The 18,499-nt window shown below is 37.1% G+C and overlaps 1 protein-coding gene across 12 annotated transcripts in view; it reads right to left on the reverse strand.

Moving 5' to 3' along the window:
* Positions 1-18,499, reverse strand: part of BABAM2 (BRISC and BRCA1 A complex member 2) — a 470,493-nt gene that overhangs the window by 267,452 nt on the left and 184,542 nt on the right. For 11 of the 12 annotated variants that reach the window (XM_055540629.1, XM_055540627.1, XM_055540626.1 and 8 more), the window contains one exon: positions 15,181-15,255. In XM_055540629.1, the coding sequence (XP_055396604.1) occupies positions 15,181-15,255 (75 nt within the window). Of the gene's footprint in view, positions 1-15,180; positions 15,256-18,305; positions 18,489-18,499 lie in introns of those variants that run through there. The other variant, XM_055540634.1, reaches the window with a different exon arrangement.

The following is an 18,499-nucleotide window of genomic DNA, read 5'->3' on the forward strand; positions in this document are numbered from 1 at the left end:
TATGTTGAAAGTCAACAGGATTCTTTTTCTTCTAGCATTCTCTCTTTTATTGGCAGGTTTTCCTAGTAAGATCTGTCATCTGGAAGAGCTCATTCTGCACAGTTGATGATTTTCCATAGGTTATGTTTTCAGGCTGAATCATAATCTTTTGTAGCCATAATCTGCTGAAATTCTCATCACATTCATAGAATATTTAAAACATTTCATTTTTTTTCAAACTGTAATATATGAGTTTTCCCCATCTTCACAATTAAACCAATATCAAAATGTCTTGGCAGAATTAATTATAGGGTGGGAAGGGTAATTAAATTTTAGAGCTTAAAACCCCAAATCTACTACAGAGTTGTAAACTTAGAATTTTATGTACTCTTAACAAAGGTTGTCTGCATCAGCCAAGCAAGTTCACAGATGTTACATTGCGTGACTTGATTCTGATTTACAGTTAAGATTGTTAGAACTTGTATTGCACCCTTGTTACACATGTACATTGTAAATATTGCATAAGAAGACTGGAATGCAATAGCCATAAAAATAATTGCAGGCTATTACATAATCAGGAGTCTGTTTCTATCCTTTATTAGACTAGTCTCATCATACCAAGTAAAATATATATACCAAATAAAAATAGAATGAGTTCTAGAATTATATATCCTTTTCCATGTTTTCTTCAGATTTAAGATTTTAATTGCTATAATGTGGATCATAATTTTTTTTTAAAAATCAGCAGAAAAAGCAGAGTTTGCTAAAATAATAAAAGAAATCATCTACACTGTCATGTTGTCATTCTACAGATACTGTATCGGTTCAGTTCAGTCGCTCAGTTGTGTCTGACTCTTTGCGACCCTGTGAATGACAGCACGCCAGGCCTCCCTGTCCATCACCAAGTCCCAAAGTTTACCCAAACTCATGTCCATTGAGTCAGTGATGCCATCCAACCATCTCATCCTCTGTTGTTCCCTTCTCTTCCCGCCTTCAATCTTTCCCAGCATCAGGGTCTTTTCCAATAAGTCAACTCTTCACATGAGGTGGCCAAAGTATTGGAGTTTCAGCTTCAACATCAGTCCTTCCAATGAAAACCCAGGACTGATCTCCTTTAGAGTGGACTGGTTGGATATCCTTGCAGTCCAAGGGACTCTCAAGAGTCTTCTCCAACACCACAGTTCAAAAGCATCAATTCTTCGGCACTCAGTTTTCTTTATAGTCTAACGCTCACATCTATACATGACCACTGGAAAAACCATAGCCTTGACTAGATGGACCTTTGTTGACAAAATAACGTCTCTGCTTTTTAATATGCTGTCTAGGTTGGTCATAACTTTCCTTCCAAGGAGTAAGCATCTTTTAATTTCATGGCTGCAATCACCACTTCCAGTGATTTTGGAGCCCAAAAAAATAAAGTCTGACACTGTTTCCACTGTTTCCCCATCTATTTCCCATGAAGTGATGGGACCAGATGCCATGATCTTAGTTTTCTGAATGTTGAGCTTTAAGCCAACTTTTTCACTCTCCTCTTTCACTTTCATCAAGAGGCTCTTTAGTTCTCCTTCACTTTCTGCCATAAGGGTGGTGTCATCTGCATATCTGAGGTGATTGATATTTCTCCCAGCAATCTTGATTCCAGCTTGGGCTTCCTCCAGCCCAGCTTTTCTCATGATGTACTCTGCATATAAGTTAAATAAGCAGGGTGACAACATACAGCCTTGATGTACTCCTTTTCCTATTTGGAACCAATCTGTTGTTCCATGTCCAGTTCTAACTGTTGCTTCCTGACCTGCATATAGGTTTCGCAAGAGGCAGGTCAGGTGGTCTGGTATTCCCATCTCTTTCAGAATTTTCGACAGCTTATTGTGATCCACACAGTCAAAGGCTTTGGCATAGTCAATAAAGCAGAAATAGATGTTTTTCTGGAACTCTCTTGCTTTTTCAATGATCCAGCGGATGTTGGCAATTTGATCTCTGGTTCCTCTGCCTTTTCTAAAACCAGCTTGAACATCTGGAAGTTCACAGTTCACATTCTGCTGAAGCCTGGCTTGGAGAATTTTGAGCATTACTTTACTAGCATGTGAGATATACACAAACACATATTTTTTTTAAAGCAAATTCTTCCTGAGTATATACTGTGTTCAGGAGAGTATCCTAAAATGCAGGGAAATATAAAGAGAATACTAATTCTGCCATAAAGAGCTTAAGCTCACAAACATGATCCTTTCCTTTCTATGTACCACTACTACTGTATCATGTCACGTCTAGACATTTGCTGTCTCCTCTAACCTACACTTCTGGCTTCCATGTGCCATCTCCAATAAATCTTTTAAAAAATATATGTATTTATTTATTTGGCTGTGCCAGGTCTAAGTTGCAGCAAGGGGGATCTTTAGCTGCAGCATGCAAACTCTTAGTAGCGGCATGTGGGATCTAGTTCCCTGACCAGGGATTGAACCTCAGAGCCCCTGCATCAGGGGTGCCAAGTCTTAGCTACTGGACTACCAGAAAGTCCTCTATTTGTGGGCTGGACTTAAGCCACTTCTATCTAAGTGAATGAGGGAGACACTGTGAGACTTTAGACACTGGGTCTGAAGCTTCCTTCTTACTCTCTCAGAGTACTTGCCCTGGAGGAAGGCTCGTGCCATGTTGTGAGAACACTCAAGCAGCCTATGGAGAAGTCCGTCTAAATGAGGAATTACATTCTCCTGCCAATAGTCCTGTGAGTGAGCCATCTTGGAAGTGGATGCTCCAGGTAGAGATAAACCTTCAAATGACTACATCACTGCCAACATCCTGACAGTCACCATATGAAAGACTCTGAGCTGGAAACTCACAGCTAAGTCACTCCCAAATTCCTAACCCAGGGCAACTATGACATAGTGAATGTTCACTGTTTTGAGGCATTAAGTTTTGGAATAATTTATTATGCAATAGTAAATAACTGCTATACTACCTATGGGATAAATGTCTACCAGGAATAATGACTTCAGATAAAAATATAAATCTTTATGACAATATTCCCAAACAGTATATCAAAGAATAAATAGCCTCTTAACCTGTGATATCAGTGATACAATTAGAAAGCACAGTGAGGACACAGATCATATTTATTAAGGTTTCCCCCATACACATACTCAGTATCAAGTATAGAGCCTAATACAGTAACAATTCAGTAATATTTGTTGAATGGATGGACCCCTTTCTGAGGATGGCTCTGAAGCAGATTTTCTTACAATATAATAGATTTTACAGCCCTGAGTTTCTTAGCAAAAGACAAGACTAGCCATGACAAATGGAGTTAGAATACAATTCCTTAAAACCCTCTACATTCAATATTTTTGGGTTTCTTTTTTTTTAACCCTTCTTATTAAAGAATACAACTACAAGTACAGAAACTGACACACAAAAATATCTATAGCTTAGTGAATTACTAAAAGACAAACACCCTCAAAAGAACCTCCCAGGTCAAAAAATAGAACTTTGTCAGCTATCCCAAGAGCCCCTCCAAACAGAGCATGTGTGCAGATATAGTTTCCTTACATCCCATATCTAAGCAAGGAAAGAACCAGACTATGCTTAGAAAAGAAAGAGGAGATTAAAGGAGAATCAGATCCAAGGGGTGATCTCGTCATGGCCAGGATCTCATGAGCAGAGTTCCCACAGCATTAAGACCTGGCTGCCAACTGTAAAACCTGTGGGTGAGAAGCAAGAGCTGTGTGACAGGATCATGAATGGGAAGCCCCTTAATGTCAATCTATTATCTTTTCTTCCTTAAAATTTTAATACATAGCATAAAAGAGGCATGGATGGAATTCCTGAATGAGATGTAACAGTGGTAGCAGGTTAAGACCTCACATTGTAAATCAGACAGCACTCTTGCTTTGTAGATTTTAATTTTAGGGAGCTTTATGCCACATTATTCACTAAAATTAAACTGCTTTGAACTGTTGTGTTATTGTCTAATAATGAAACAGCTGATAGTGTGCTAAGAAGGTAAATAAGTTGAATTTCAGGTATAAATTTTTTTTTTACTGAGATTATGGATTGCCTGAATGTTCTAGCATAAAATCTCAGCTCTGTGCCTGTTAATCCTCTGCATATAGGATTATGACAAATTTCCTAAAAGAGATCAACTGTCAACTAAACAGTAGAGTATTGTAATCATTCAAAATGACTGAAAAACTGAAAAAGAATAGCCTCATGTTGATTTCCAATTTTTTTGCAACATCAGTTATGGAACCTAGAAAAGACTGAATCATTCTGAAATTACTGTGGGAACTTGCTTAACTATATTCAGGGTGGAAAACAGATGTTACGCAGCCTTAACAGGGCTCGTAAGTTTTGCTCTTTAATGACGTAATTGTTTAGAGGTACTAATAAAGTTTCCTGGACAGGCTATAATAGATTTCAAATGAAACAAGGCTAGGTGACTCTACCAGTCTACAAAGCAGGACACATGTGACTACAGGATACGCAAGACTGAAGCAGGTTCCATTCATGGCCAAATGACTTGCTGAAGTAACTTTTTAGAGAGGGGTAGAGGTGGAATGTATTTGCCCCAAAAAGTTCCTGTCAAAAATAGAAGTATTTTCATAATTCTACTATATCAGAGGCTAGACAGACCTATGTTGATCTACAAACGTGTAACAATAAAGTTCCTCCCCTTTGTGCCAAGAAACAGGCCTGCTCTACCACTAGCTTGCACGACAATCTCTCATGGTGGAAAGAGCCTGGGTTTTCAAGTGAGACCAACCTGAACGGAAACCCTGTGCTCTGCCACATATAGATAAGGTAACCTGCATAACCCAGTTAACTTCTCTCAGCTTTTATATCAAATTATTTGTTGTTAGGGGAAAAAAAGTGAAAGTGCTATAATTGATTTTTATATATTGATCCTGTATCTTGCAACATGACAAAATTCATGTATTAGTTCTAGAAACATTTTTGTAGATTCCTTAGGTTTTTCTACATAATAATCATATCCTCTGTGCATGAAAACAGTTGCTTCTTCCTTTCTACTCTGTGTGCCTTTTATTCCTTTTTCTTGCCTTATTGCACTGGCTAGAAACTCCAGTAATGAACAGTACTGGTGAAAGTAAACATCCTTGCCTTGCTATTAACCTTAGAGGAAAAACAGTGGTCTTTTCCACCATTAAGTATAATATTAACTATAGACTTTTCAGAGATACAAGTTACCAGGTGAGGAAGTCCCTTTTTAGTCCTGGGTTTTTATTTAGAGATTTTTAATCAGGAACGGATGTTTGGTTCTGCCAAATGTTCTTTCTGTGCCTAGTAAGATGATCATACAGTCTTTCTTTTTTTGTTTGGTAATACGGTGAATCATATTGTTGGTTTTTTAAACATGCAGCCTATCTTGCACCCCTGGGATAAACTCCACTTGGTCATGATATATGTTACCTTTTTTTATATATTACTGTATTGAATTTCAATACAATACAAAATTTTATTTTGAATTTTGCATCTATATTCACGAAAGACATTCATTTGTATTTTTCTTTTCTTGTAATATCTTCATTTGATAATGGTAATGATCAGGTAATGATATCCTCACAAAACCAGTCAGAAAGTATTCTCTCTTTTCCAATTTTCCAAAAGAATATGTAGAATTCATGTATTATTTTTCCTTAAATAGTCGATAAACCTTACCAGTGAAGGCATCATGTGCCTATAGTTTCCTTTACAGGAAGGTATTTAACCATTTAACTATAACAGACATAAGACTATTCAAGTTAGCCATTTCTTCTTGAATGTGTTTTGGTAAACACTGAAAAATTTTTTAAATACAAGAACACATAAGCCAACACGTCACTGCCCATCAGAGTGATGATGACATGTTACCACACCATGTAGCCTCTAGAAAACTTCACTACTCAATCTTGAGGTAAATAAATTCTTAATTTTATTTTGAATATAGTTTTTACTTCATGGACCCTCTAAAATGGTCTTGGTGACACCAGGAGTCTGGGGACCACACTTTTGCTGAGTACTAGGCTATGCAACAGAGGCTAAGAATACCATCACCATTAATATTCCAGGATTTTATGTTAAAGACTATTTTCATGAAATAGCCACAAACTGAACAGATATTCAAAGCAGTATAGACTACTTTTCCAGAGTTAGCACAAAGTTTGAAAAACCTAAATTATTGTCCATCCTACTTCAAGGGAGCCAAAGCTTTTTATAAGCACCCTTGGAACAAAGAATGACACCAACATTGTTTCTGGGAGTCACCCATTTCAACAATATGGTTATCATGTAAAAAAAAAAAAAAAAAAAAAAAGCTGCAGTAAATGGATTCAAGAAAGGAATGGGATCTTCAGAAAAATAGTAGAAAGAGGGCAAATATCACAGTGACATTATTTTGTAATGAAACTAAGATCAAAATATAAGTGTGCTGTTAAAATTTGTTTTAAAATATTTTATAAAAGAAAAAAACAAAATCCCTCTCCACCAGTTCTGTATTAGATGCCATCCTAATCAAGGGCTGAAGCTTCCTTTTGCTACTCCAAATCTTGGTGGTGCGTTTATAAAGAAAAAAAGGAGACTGGAACATTGTCTAACAGTGAATACAACACCCAGCTCAGCAAAAAAGAACAAAACTGAACACCCCCAAGGATACTTAAGAGATTGCTGTGTCTCAGGATAAGGGAGGCAAGGGCAGCCAGGGTCCTAGAAGACAAGGTATGAGCCAGAAGAGTACTTCTCAAAATATCTACGATAAAGGAGACGCTACTGTTTGTTTGTTTTTTTCTAATCCTTCACAGATTGATGGCTTCATAAAATACATTAAAAATGAGTTATTATAAAGAGAAAAAAATTTAAACATCAAAATGCAAACCCAATATTTTTATCATTACAGTCAACAGACATATGATTATTCTGTCAAATTGCTTTAAATGCTTCTAAAGACTATCAATTCTGTACTTATTTCTTCATGAGTAAAAACATATACTTTGGATAGGACTGACTAGAAGGTTCTGACTATACCGTTTCCTCTCCTTCACTTTCTCAGGTTGATCATTGAGTTAGGTGAGTAAGCACATCACCTGCTGCTGCTAAGTCACTTCAGTCGTGTCCGACTCCGTGCGACCCCAGAGACGGCAGCCCACCAGGCTCCCCCGTCCCTGGGATTCTCCAGGCAAGAACACTGGAGTGGGTAAGCACACCACCTACATGTATGAAAACTTCATCGAGTCTGAAACATGGTCACCTTGAGCCTTAATATTCAGTTCTACATTCCTTGAACCCTGCCTACCTGCCTCATTTCCCTCTTCCTTCTCCCCAGTCATTTTATATACTGTTTTTTTGGCAGATTTCTCTTCCTGAATACAATCCCAATCATAGTACTACTTAAAACAGTCACTAAACTCCATGGTTGAATATTTAAGACTCTATCTATATCATTCCCTTGCTTCCCTGGTGGCTCAGAGGTTAAAGCGTCTGCCCGCAATGCGGGAGACCTGGGTTTGATCCCTGGGTCGGGAAGATCCCCTGGAGAAGGAAATGGCAACCCACTCCAGTATTCTTGCCTGGAGAATCCCATGGACGGAGGAGCCTGGTGGGCTACAGTCCACAGTGTCGCAAAGAGTCAGACACAACTGAGCAACTTCACTTTCACTTCTTTCACTTTCTATATGATTATGTATGTTTAAATGCCTTTCCTTTCTTATTTCTCACTAGTCTGTACACATGTTCTGTCATTTAAGCAAACTAAACTGTTCCACTATTCTCCAAATGTTCTTTCCTTGCCACCTAAAACCACGCTCATACTTTATCAAAACAAGTCTTTTAGGCCCATCTCAAATATCACCTCCTTTATAAAGGTCTTTTCTACCTAGATGTAATCTCTCACCAATCCACTAAAGAACTTTGTACTTCTCTTATGGTACTTAATTTATTATGACTTACATTACTATTGTCTATGCAATCATCCTACACACCAAACTAGATTTTACTTTTATTTGAATTGTACGTCCGCTGATTGATGAAAACACATTAACAGTAACAGATGACAGTGATAAACTGACACTACCCCTGTCAAGTGCCGGGCAGTAACTTTATGATGTGAGTAGGGGAAATGTCACCATTGAGAAAACAGCTCCAAAAAAAAAAAAAACGGTCAACCTGTAATGATCATATCTTATAATTCTTGTTACCCTCACTGAACTATCTGGTTTCAATCCACACTTTCCTTTCTGAATTACAGGTGGCAATACTTCCCCCATAAACGAACTGGGGGGGAAAAAAGGAATCAATATTACGGGATTCATCTATACTTTGCCTTAAAAAACCAACTACATAAAACAGGATTAGTAAAATAAGAAGGTTTAATTTTTCTTCACAAGCTCAATAAATACTAATTAATGGTGATGATCAGAGTTCTAATGAACATTGCCCTGATCAATCCTATCTGAAGCTTTGTGCATATTTCTGGGCACCACAGTTTAAGAGAGATGCCAGCAATCTGGAATACCTACTGAAGACAAGCACAAGGATAGAGAAGGATTTACAGACTTATGACATATAAGCACAAAGGACAAAAGATGCCTAGCCTACAAAAGAACAGAATCTCTGGCTGTTTGAATATAAGTGCTTCTGCTATAAAGTGAAAAACTGCATTCCTTTAAAAAACTGCACTCTGATAAATCACACATTAAAAATAAGAGGCTTATGAGAAAACTATGGCAAGTCTAGACTTTACCTTACAGTTGCCTGTACAACTCTGTAACTATAGCATTAACAAAAACCAAAGTATATCCAGTGAAACTACTAATATACCTAAAATGACATGCTCTAGTTGTAATAAACAAAGAACTATTATACTAAGTATAGGACTTTTAAAAAGCTGAAGATAACTTAATGAAAGGGGTGACAAGGAAAGCCTGAAACAGCTGAGTTACAGGAAAGCGTAGAGGGACATGATCATTAGAAGTTACAGCGGAGAAGCAGGTTTTGGACAAAATGTAATGATGCCAGAGAGAAAGAGCTCTGGCTTATTGTCTTATGTTTGTTTCTTTTCCACAAAGATGGGAAGAGGCTATGCAGTAAATACTTAAAAACAGAATGTACAGCAAAACTGAGCCAAGTGGAAGGAATGAAGTGAATGGACATTGTGTGCCACAAGAACCCTTCACAGCTTGCTAAATTCATCTGCACTAGTGAACTTTCATTCAGCTGTTATTTGGTGGCCAACCTAATAACTATAAACCATGGCAACTTTTGCCTTATACTGATATACTTCCACTATTTATCAATCATGTATGAACTAATTCATGATACTAAAGCATTGTATGAAATAGAATACACTCTACTTGAAGAACTAACAAGATATATGGGGACAAGGCAACAAAGCTAGTCAACTAATAGTGATCTGAGACACAGCTCCACTATAAAATTATAATTTAGAGGAAAAAACAAAAGCATACCATAAAAAAATAAGAGCAAAAGAAAACAGTAAAACAATAAAACAAAACCAAAAGGAGAAATTTCACAGAAGCTGCCTGTGACTATTCTTCATTTTCTGTAGGGAAAAATACTATGTTCAGATTACCATAAATTATATACAAAAATTTGAGGCAAGTGAAAATTTGGGTTTGGCAAGTGAAAATTTGGGTTTTGAATTCTAGATGGGGGGAAAACAGGACAGAAGAAAAAAGAAGCAGTAACTATAACTCTATCTTAATTTCAATGAAGTGCTTACTTTCTTCCTAGAACACAACAAGTTCAATACTTTGAAATATAAATTAATGACTAAATGAAATCAAAACCATTTCTATTCTGCACTTACTCCAAGCTCAGAAGTGTATTAAGTACTACCATCTTCATCATCTCACTGATATTCCCAACAACCCAATATGGTATGCAATAGCCTGACCACATTTTAACAGTTAGGGGAACTAAGACTTGGAAGAGAACTTAGTAAATTATATGCTGCTAACAGACTGTTTAAATATAAGAGAGAAGGTGGAATAAAGGAAGGAAGAAAATAAGGAAGGAAAGGAAGAGAGGAAGAAGAAAAGAGGGAGGGAGACTACAACCAACCTCAAGGTACTAGTTAAATAAAAACAAACAGACCACAGTATTAAAAAACAACTTGAACTCTGTGAACCAAATCTTTTTTTTCTCATCTTTCTACGAAGATACTGTGAAGCAATATTTCTCCCACTTTCCATCCTATAATTTAGGAAAGGGGACTGGCAAACAACTGCCCACAGTCTAAAGCCAATCTAATGTCTGGTTTCTTGTAAATAAAGTTTTATTGGGACCCAGACATAATCATTCATTTAGCTACTGTCATAGCTGCTTTCACGCTGTGACAACAGAGTTAAGTAGTGGTGATGGAGACCACATGACCTGCAAGCCTAAAATTTTACTATCGTGCCCTCTAGTGCAGACATCTAGAGCCCCTGATCTAGAGTATGCTTTCCTCTAAGCCCGGATTCTCTACAGAAGGGAGGTGGGACAAGGACAATGAACTAAAAGCAGTCATTTGTCTCCTACTTAATGAAGGAATAAAGGGAAATATCCTGCAGGCTATTTCTAGACCATCTCATTACTTTCCACATGATTAAGTCTCAAATGCAAATTTGGCTCAATTTTAGCAATGATAAATCAGAATTATTACTGGAATAAACAGCACCCTACTTTTATGGCACTTTCTTCCAGGTACACATTCCTGCTTTTATAAAGGTATGCCTACTCCTATTTGATTAGACAGAAACTATTTCCTTTCAGATAAGATGAGGGTTTCCTGGGAATTTTTTATGGTCTTTCAAGCACCAGACAACTGTTTTAAGACCAGATTTCACAGCAGTGAATTAAAGCAGTCTTTATTTATAAAAGCTGCTTATTAAGTGTGACTTTATTGGATCCAAAAAATTTCATAAACTAAAAAGTTTCAAACTTTGAAGCATCATCTAATGAATGGTTCAGAGAAAAAAAATTTTATAAGGATAAAATTTATTTTCACTAAATAAAAATTCATTGAATTTATATTCATTTACCAGGATCAGGGGGGTTTTTAATATTTGGTATCTTATGCTTTCTGAGAAACAACTTCAATCAATATATTATATATCACCCTAACAAGCTTGCTATATTTTTAAAAAGAAACTATTTGGAGGAAGTTATCAGTTTCCTTCCTAGCAAATATGTAAAATTAAATGGACTTTCAAACAATTCTGCATAATAAAGGACAAAGCAAGTATTCATCCAAAGGAAAAAAAAATCCAGGGAGATTAATCAGCCTAATCCTTTTTCTGGCTGCACAGAATGCAAAACCCTCCCCTCTTCCTAAGGGAAGGTAAGAAGAGTGAGGAATTTTAAATCCACAAATTTACTAACATTCAGTCTTCCGATGACAAGTCACAAAATGTGACTATCATACACAAACTTTTTAAATGATCATGCTATTATCTCTTTCCCCCTACTATATAAAAGAATGATAGCATCCCACTCTTACCACCTTTATTCAACACAGTACTGGAAGTCCTAGTCATAGCAATCAGCTAAGAAAAAGAAATAAAAGGAATCCAAATTGGGAAGAAGTAAAATTGTCACTGTTTGCAGATGACATGATAATATACGTAGAAAATCCTAAAGATTCCAGAAAAAGACTACTAGAGCTCATCAATGAATTCACTAAAGATGCAGAACACAAAATTCATATACAGAAATCCATTGCATATCTACACACTAACAAAGAACTACCAGAAAAAGAAATCAAGAAAACAATTGCATTTATAATCACATCCATAAAAATAAGATAACGTGGTATAAACTTACCTAAGGAAGTAAAACACCTTTATTCAGAAAACTATAAGTCACTGATGAAAGACATTGAAGATGACACAACAGATGGAAAGATATAAAATGTTCATACACTGGAAGAATTAATATCATTAATTCTTGATCATACAACACAAGGCAACCTACAGATTCACTACAACCCCCATCAAAATATCAATGGCATTTTCCCACAGAACTAGAACAAAGAATTCTAAAATTTGTATGAAAACACAAAAGACCCCAAATAGCCAAAAGAATCTTGAGAAAGAGGGACAAAGCTGGAGGGATCACATGCCCTGACTTCAGACTATACTACAAATCTACAGTAATCAAAATAGTATGGTACTGACATAAAAACAGACATATAGATCAATGGAACAGAACAAAGTCCAGAAATAAACCCACATACTTACAGTCAATTAATCTATGACAAAGGAGACAAGAATATACAATGAAGAAAAGACAGTCTCTTTAATAAACTGTGCTTGGAAAATTGGACTGCTACTGCTGCTGCTAAGTCACTTCAGTAGTGTCCGACTCTGTGCGACCCCATGGACTGCAGCCTACCAGGCTTCTCCGTCCATGGGATTCTCCAGGCAAGAACACTGGAGTGAGTTGCCATTTCCTTCTCCAATGCATGAAAGTGGAAAGTGAAAGTGAAGTCGCTCAGTCATGTCTGACTCTTAGCGACCCCATGGACTGCAGCCTAGCAGGCTCCTCCATCCATGGGATTTTCCAGGCAAGAGTACTGGAGTGGGATGCCATTGCCTTCTCCCGGAAAATTGGACAGCTACTTGTAAAAGAATGAAATATGAACATTTTCTCACATCATATACAAAAATAAACTCAAAATGAAGTGAAGACCTAAATGTAAGCTCTGAAATCATAAAACTCCTACAAGAAAACATAGGCAGAACACTCTTTGACATAAATCACAGCAATATTTTTTGGATCTGTCTCCTAAGGCAAAGAAAACAAAAGGAAAAATAAATCAACAGGACCTAATTCAACTTAAGGCTTATGTACAGCAAAGGAAACCATCAACAAAATGAAAAGGCCATTGACTAAATGGGAGAAAATATTTTCAAATGATATAACCAATAAGGGGTTAATATCCAAAATATACAAACAGCTCATATAACCCAATAAAAAAAAAAACCCATATAAATAGCTCATACAACTCAATAAAAAAATCAAATAAAAAAGACCTAAATAGAAGGGGCAGAAGATCTAAATAGACATTTCTCCAAAGAACACATACAGATGGTCAACAGGTACATGACAAGATGCTCAACACTGCTAACTATTAGAGAAATATAAGTCAAAACTAAAATAATATATAACCTCACAACAATCAGAATGGCCATCGTCAAAAAGTCTACAAATAATAAATGCTGGCGAGGGTATGGCAAAAAATGAACCTGCCTACACTGATATTTTTTGTCCTGTTGTTTTACTCTCTTTGCAGGAACTAAAAGATCCAGAAAGATATTAGTGTTGCAAGGTAGGTGTTTTACTTAGAGTAGAAAAAGTACTTCATTGTACTTTGGGAGAGGAAAAAAAAAACCACTTTCCAATTTTGCCAAATAGGTTCTACCTTTTTCCTATCTGACTGGCAAGGAAAGTAAGGGCATAACAATCGGAAGATAGAATTCTTAGAACAGAAAATACAGAAATTTGATTTTGAAGAGGGAAAAAAATTACAGAGATTATGATCCAAGAAGTGGGTTTTTTTTTCCTTTGACCTTCAAGAACATGAGCAGAGGCAACACTAAGTTCAAATAAACAGGATAACCATTCAAACTGATAAGGCCCAAAAGATCAAAACAAAGACACTGTAACTATAAACTAAGGATTAAAGTGACTATGTGAATAATAATCCTCTCATATACTATTAAATTTTGTTTTAAATGAGCAGAAATAGAGTTTTAACTGGACATATGGAAGTCAGTGAGTCTGTTATGTAAGAGTCTCCAAGGAGACTTTGTTATTCTAATAGAGCACAGTAACTGTTGAAACCAAATTAATTATGCTTGGTAATTACAGGTCTAATATGTATATTTTCCACAACAGGAGTATTGAGAAACTAATATAAATTGCTAACTTTCATTCTCACTTGGATTTCACAACTCGTGGATACAGAGTGGGAAAACAGTCAACTAGAAATAAAAAATGAAAATTTAATGAGGCACAAAAATCCCATGTTTTACTTAGGGGGGAAAAACTAATAAATCCCATGGGTAGAATGCTAAAAAAAAAAAAGTCCTAATTTTTCCTATGGTCTACAGTTTATATTCTATCAGACTATACTTTAATTCCAATCACTATCAGGAATAATCTCATGTTATTTATGACTACAATAATACACAGGAATACTTGCACAAGGATTTTGTCTTCTCTCTAGACTGTAATAAATATGATTAACTTTCTGAATAACATCAAATTTGGAAGGCAGAAATTTTTCTTACATTACAGCAAAGCTATATCACCACAGGCTAAACATGGCTGAGGTGATACCCAAAACCACATCCACGATAAACTTAGGCCCCTGTCTCAAGAGTTCCTGTTCGGAACCTGCCATTTCACTGGTCCATTTAGTTTCTTTCACCTGACTTCCCTGGTGGCTCAGTGGTAAAGAATCCACCTGCCAATGCAGGAGACCCAAGTTCGATGCATGGGTTGGGAAGATCCCCTGGAGAAAGAAATGGCAACCCACCCCAGTATTCTTGCCTTGAGAATCCCATGGACAGAGTACTTTGGTGGGTTACAGTGCATGGGGTCACAGACAGTCAGACACGATTGAGCTACTAACCAACAACAATCACAGCCTCATGTGGATTTGGGTTCCACCTCTCCTCTACAAAGCATTTTGCAGACCCCTTCCCAAAGCAGTGGCTCCCAAGCCATCCCCTGCCCTCACTGTATTTTAAAGTACCATATACACTGGCCTAATTCAATTATAGATCTCTCTGGGGCAGTCTAACTTTGAAGATGCCTGAGATCAAGTGTTAACATAAATAAAGAAAATTAAATGCCCTGTAACACAAAATAGTTAATATGCAATCCTACTTAAAGACAAAATGAATATTAAGGTAATTTTTAAGAGTCTTTCATCCCCAAAAGATCATTAACTAAAGGCAGTCTTTTTCCCAAGGCTTAATTTGTTTATACTAGTTTTATCTTATAAGCAAAGTCCATTTTGAAATTATTTTTTAGGGCTAAGATTTTAGCTGTTAGGTAACTAACTCACTGGATCTTCATGCAATAAAACTTTTAATAGAATTCATCATCTAAACAAAATGTTGGCAAACTATACAAATATTCAAAGTTAAATAATGACTTAAAAAGCTCAACTGCATTCTCATAGTGATAATCATACATTTTTACCTTGAGCAGGTACGTGGGAATATTGCTGAAATCCACTGGCAACTTCAAAAGGAAACGAGCTGAAAATTCACCAGTCTGCAAGAAATAAAAAAGGTTTAATAATAAGATTAAAATAAAAAATAGATTATGAAGTTACAATTACAGCCAAGGCCACAAGTTCAACCTATTTGAACTGTAGACATCTTCAATTTGGGTTTCCTAACATCAAGCAAGAAAAGAAAGTTGGAAAAGTAGGGGAGGATCAAAAAGCATTATTAAATTATTAGTTACTAAAAAATACAATTAGAATTTTTAATCTGCATTTTAAATGTGCACTAGAATTATAATGCAGTAGTATTACCTTTCTGTTTTTTAACAGTATGAAAAGAATACATGAATGTGTGATTTTTTTTTAAATCCAAACAATAGGCACAGACCTGCCCATTCGATTCACCTGATTTTACTAAAGCATTCAGACCATTTCACTTATAACCCATGGGCTACTGACATAAATCACCATCTTTATACTACATCTGGAAGTAAGAACAAAGGTCAAACTTCTATCCACGTATATAAAGGAGTATATCAGCAGGTACCCCAAATAAGACTCTAAACTCCTGATGATCTGTTAATAGCATCATCATCAACTAAAATTTTTCAGCAGTTCTATGAACTAGTCTCTATAGGAAAGATGTACAGAGGTTTTGTGATTTAAAACATTTAACCAAGTTAAATAATAACTTCTATTTTTTTTTCTAAAACAGAAAACTCATGTAAAAGTTTCCCTCTCAATTTAAAATGGGAAATCATCATAATTTACTGTATTTTTTATGATGGGAAAGACTAAGGAATGACATTAAAAAAAAAAAAAGAAAAACAACTCTGTCATGGTCTAGAAGGAGGGGTTTTTCCACCTGTGCTATGCAGACACCTCAGAGTTCGAAGAAACTTCTACAAAGGCAACAAAGAGGGGTGCTGAGGTAGTGAGGGTCTAGGTCTTTCAGCCTCTCTGATAGCAAGCCTGCAGTGCAGCTTGGGATTTCCTTACGATACCATGGGTTTTCTTACGATGTGCTGTTTGAACAAAGAACTCTCGGGATGAGCTAGAACTACTCTAAAGAGTGGTCTCTGCCTTTTTCACATTATGACCACTAAAGAGGTCCCTGAATCTCTACCTCTTCCCTCCTACAAAACAAGCACTTCAAACTCCCTAACACATCTTTAAATATAGCAAGCATTTATAAACATTTTTTATGGATGGGTGGATGAACACACTTAAGGATGTATGCACACCTCTTACATAAGATTTCACAAGAGTCACCACTCCTTTCTACAAACACCCAAGTGACTGGCTTCAAGGTCCTGGCCCTAACTGTGACCTAAAACCTTGAAAATGCAAACAGAAATATAAACCTTGAGCTCAAAAGATAAAAATGATAGCTACCATCCACATAGTTGTGTGTTGTTTGTTTTACTGCATGCAACATTTTTTAACTAACATCAACCTCTGGCTAAGGACAGAGTACTTCTTCAACCCCACAAGCCTAATCCCATGACAGAAAACGCAGAAAACAGAGAACCAAATGGCCAGAATCAATGCTGAGGTCCCAGAGGTCATCATGCCACCAGGAATGCCAATGGTGAGAAATGATGCTACTCCTTAGGGCTCAGCAGCTGTGCTCTTCCTTTGATATTTATTCCTTTTTTCAGTAAATACTAATTCCATTCTTCTGGTCTCTCAAGCCAGAAACCTCAGAATCATCTTTGACACAGTATGGAACCCCAGTCGCACAGGCTACTAACAACCCAACACTTAAGAGAACAGTTGAGAGTCACTTAAGGATCTATAAACACCTCATCATGATGGACGGGAAGAGAAGGTTTGTGAAAGAGCCTGATAAAATTCTTATCTTCTGTTATAGTCCCAGATTATTAGAAAGTGTGGTTTTAGTCGTGAGTCTGAGTGAACTCCGGGAGTTGGTGATGGACAGGGAGGCCTGGCGTGCTGCGATTCATGGGGTCGCAAAGAGTCGGACACGACTGAGCCACTGAACTGAACTGAACTGAAGCTGCTAGAGGACTAACATACCCTGTGAAGTGTAAGTACAGGAGGTCATACTTTGAAAGGGGTATGTATGGGAGAAACAGAATTATACAGGAACTTACAAGAGGGGAATATGGGACTTTTCTGCAGGCTCAGAGGGTAAAGAGTCTGCCAGCAATGCAGGAGACCTGGGTTCCATCCCTGGGTCGGGAAGATCCCCTGGAGAAGGAAATGGCAACCCATTCCAGTATTCTTGCCTGTAGAATTCCATGGATGGAGGAGCCTAGCAGGCTATAGTCCATGGGGTCGCAGAATTGGACATGACAGAGCAACTAACACATAAGAGGGTAATCCAGCCCAGTGAGATTTTGGAAAGAACAGAAAAGTCTCCCTTGAGTGATGCATACAAGGCTATAGAGGGAGGAAAACTCATCAAAGAATACAGCTTCCCAGGAATGGTCCCCCTTTTCCATCTTCTGTAAACTCTATTTTTTCCTCTTTATCCACTCACTCCCATCAGCGTGAAAACATCATTTGAAAGGTCTTTCTTGACTTCATACCCTCTTCAGGTCCCATCTCATTTCTACTATACAAAATTATCTTCTCTAGAGATTAGTCTACATTTGAGGTCTACATTTTCTTTTATTTTTCTCTCCAAAAGCCTCTTAAGTCAGCCCTGCCACCACATCCCTCTCCCAAAACAGCTCATGAAGGTCACCAGTGACCACACCATTGCCAACTCTAATGTCCTTTCTCAGTCTTTATCTTCTTGCTGTTCTATCAGCAGCATTCCAGCATAGCTGATCACTCTTTTCCTGGAAACTTCTCTACTTGATTTCCAAGAGCCAGTCTCTCTGAGCTTTTTATTTCACTGGCCCTCGCTGTGGTCTCCCCAACCTCTTAATACTGTTGTGTACCAGCACTTCTTCCCAAGACCTCTTTTCTTTACACTCCCCAGGTGACCAGGTTACTTCCTACAGGTTCCTGATGTTATGCCGGGATGACTCTCAAATATTTTATCTCCATCTCAGATATTTTTCTACTTCAAGTTTCATTTATCCAGCTATGACAACAAAAACCCAAATCTTGATTTTGTACTTTCCTTTTGATATTCATTCCTCGTTGCAAAGAATGGCGATTTCATTCTATCAAGCCAAAAAACTTCAGCATCACTCTTGACTCTTATGTTTCTCTTGCATCCACATTCCAAGTGGCAGCAAATCCTGCTGACTCTACTGTCAATTTATATCCTCAGTCCAGCCACATTCCCCCACCTCCATAACCATCTGACCTGAG

The sequence above is a fragment of the Bubalus kerabau genome, chromosome 11 (genome assembly GCF_029407905.1).
Source record: "Bubalus kerabau isolate K-KA32 ecotype Philippines breed swamp buffalo chromosome 11, PCC_UOA_SB_1v2, whole genome shotgun sequence".
NCBI classification, from domain to species: domain Eukaryota; kingdom Metazoa; phylum Chordata; class Mammalia; order Artiodactyla; family Bovidae; genus Bubalus; species Bubalus kerabau.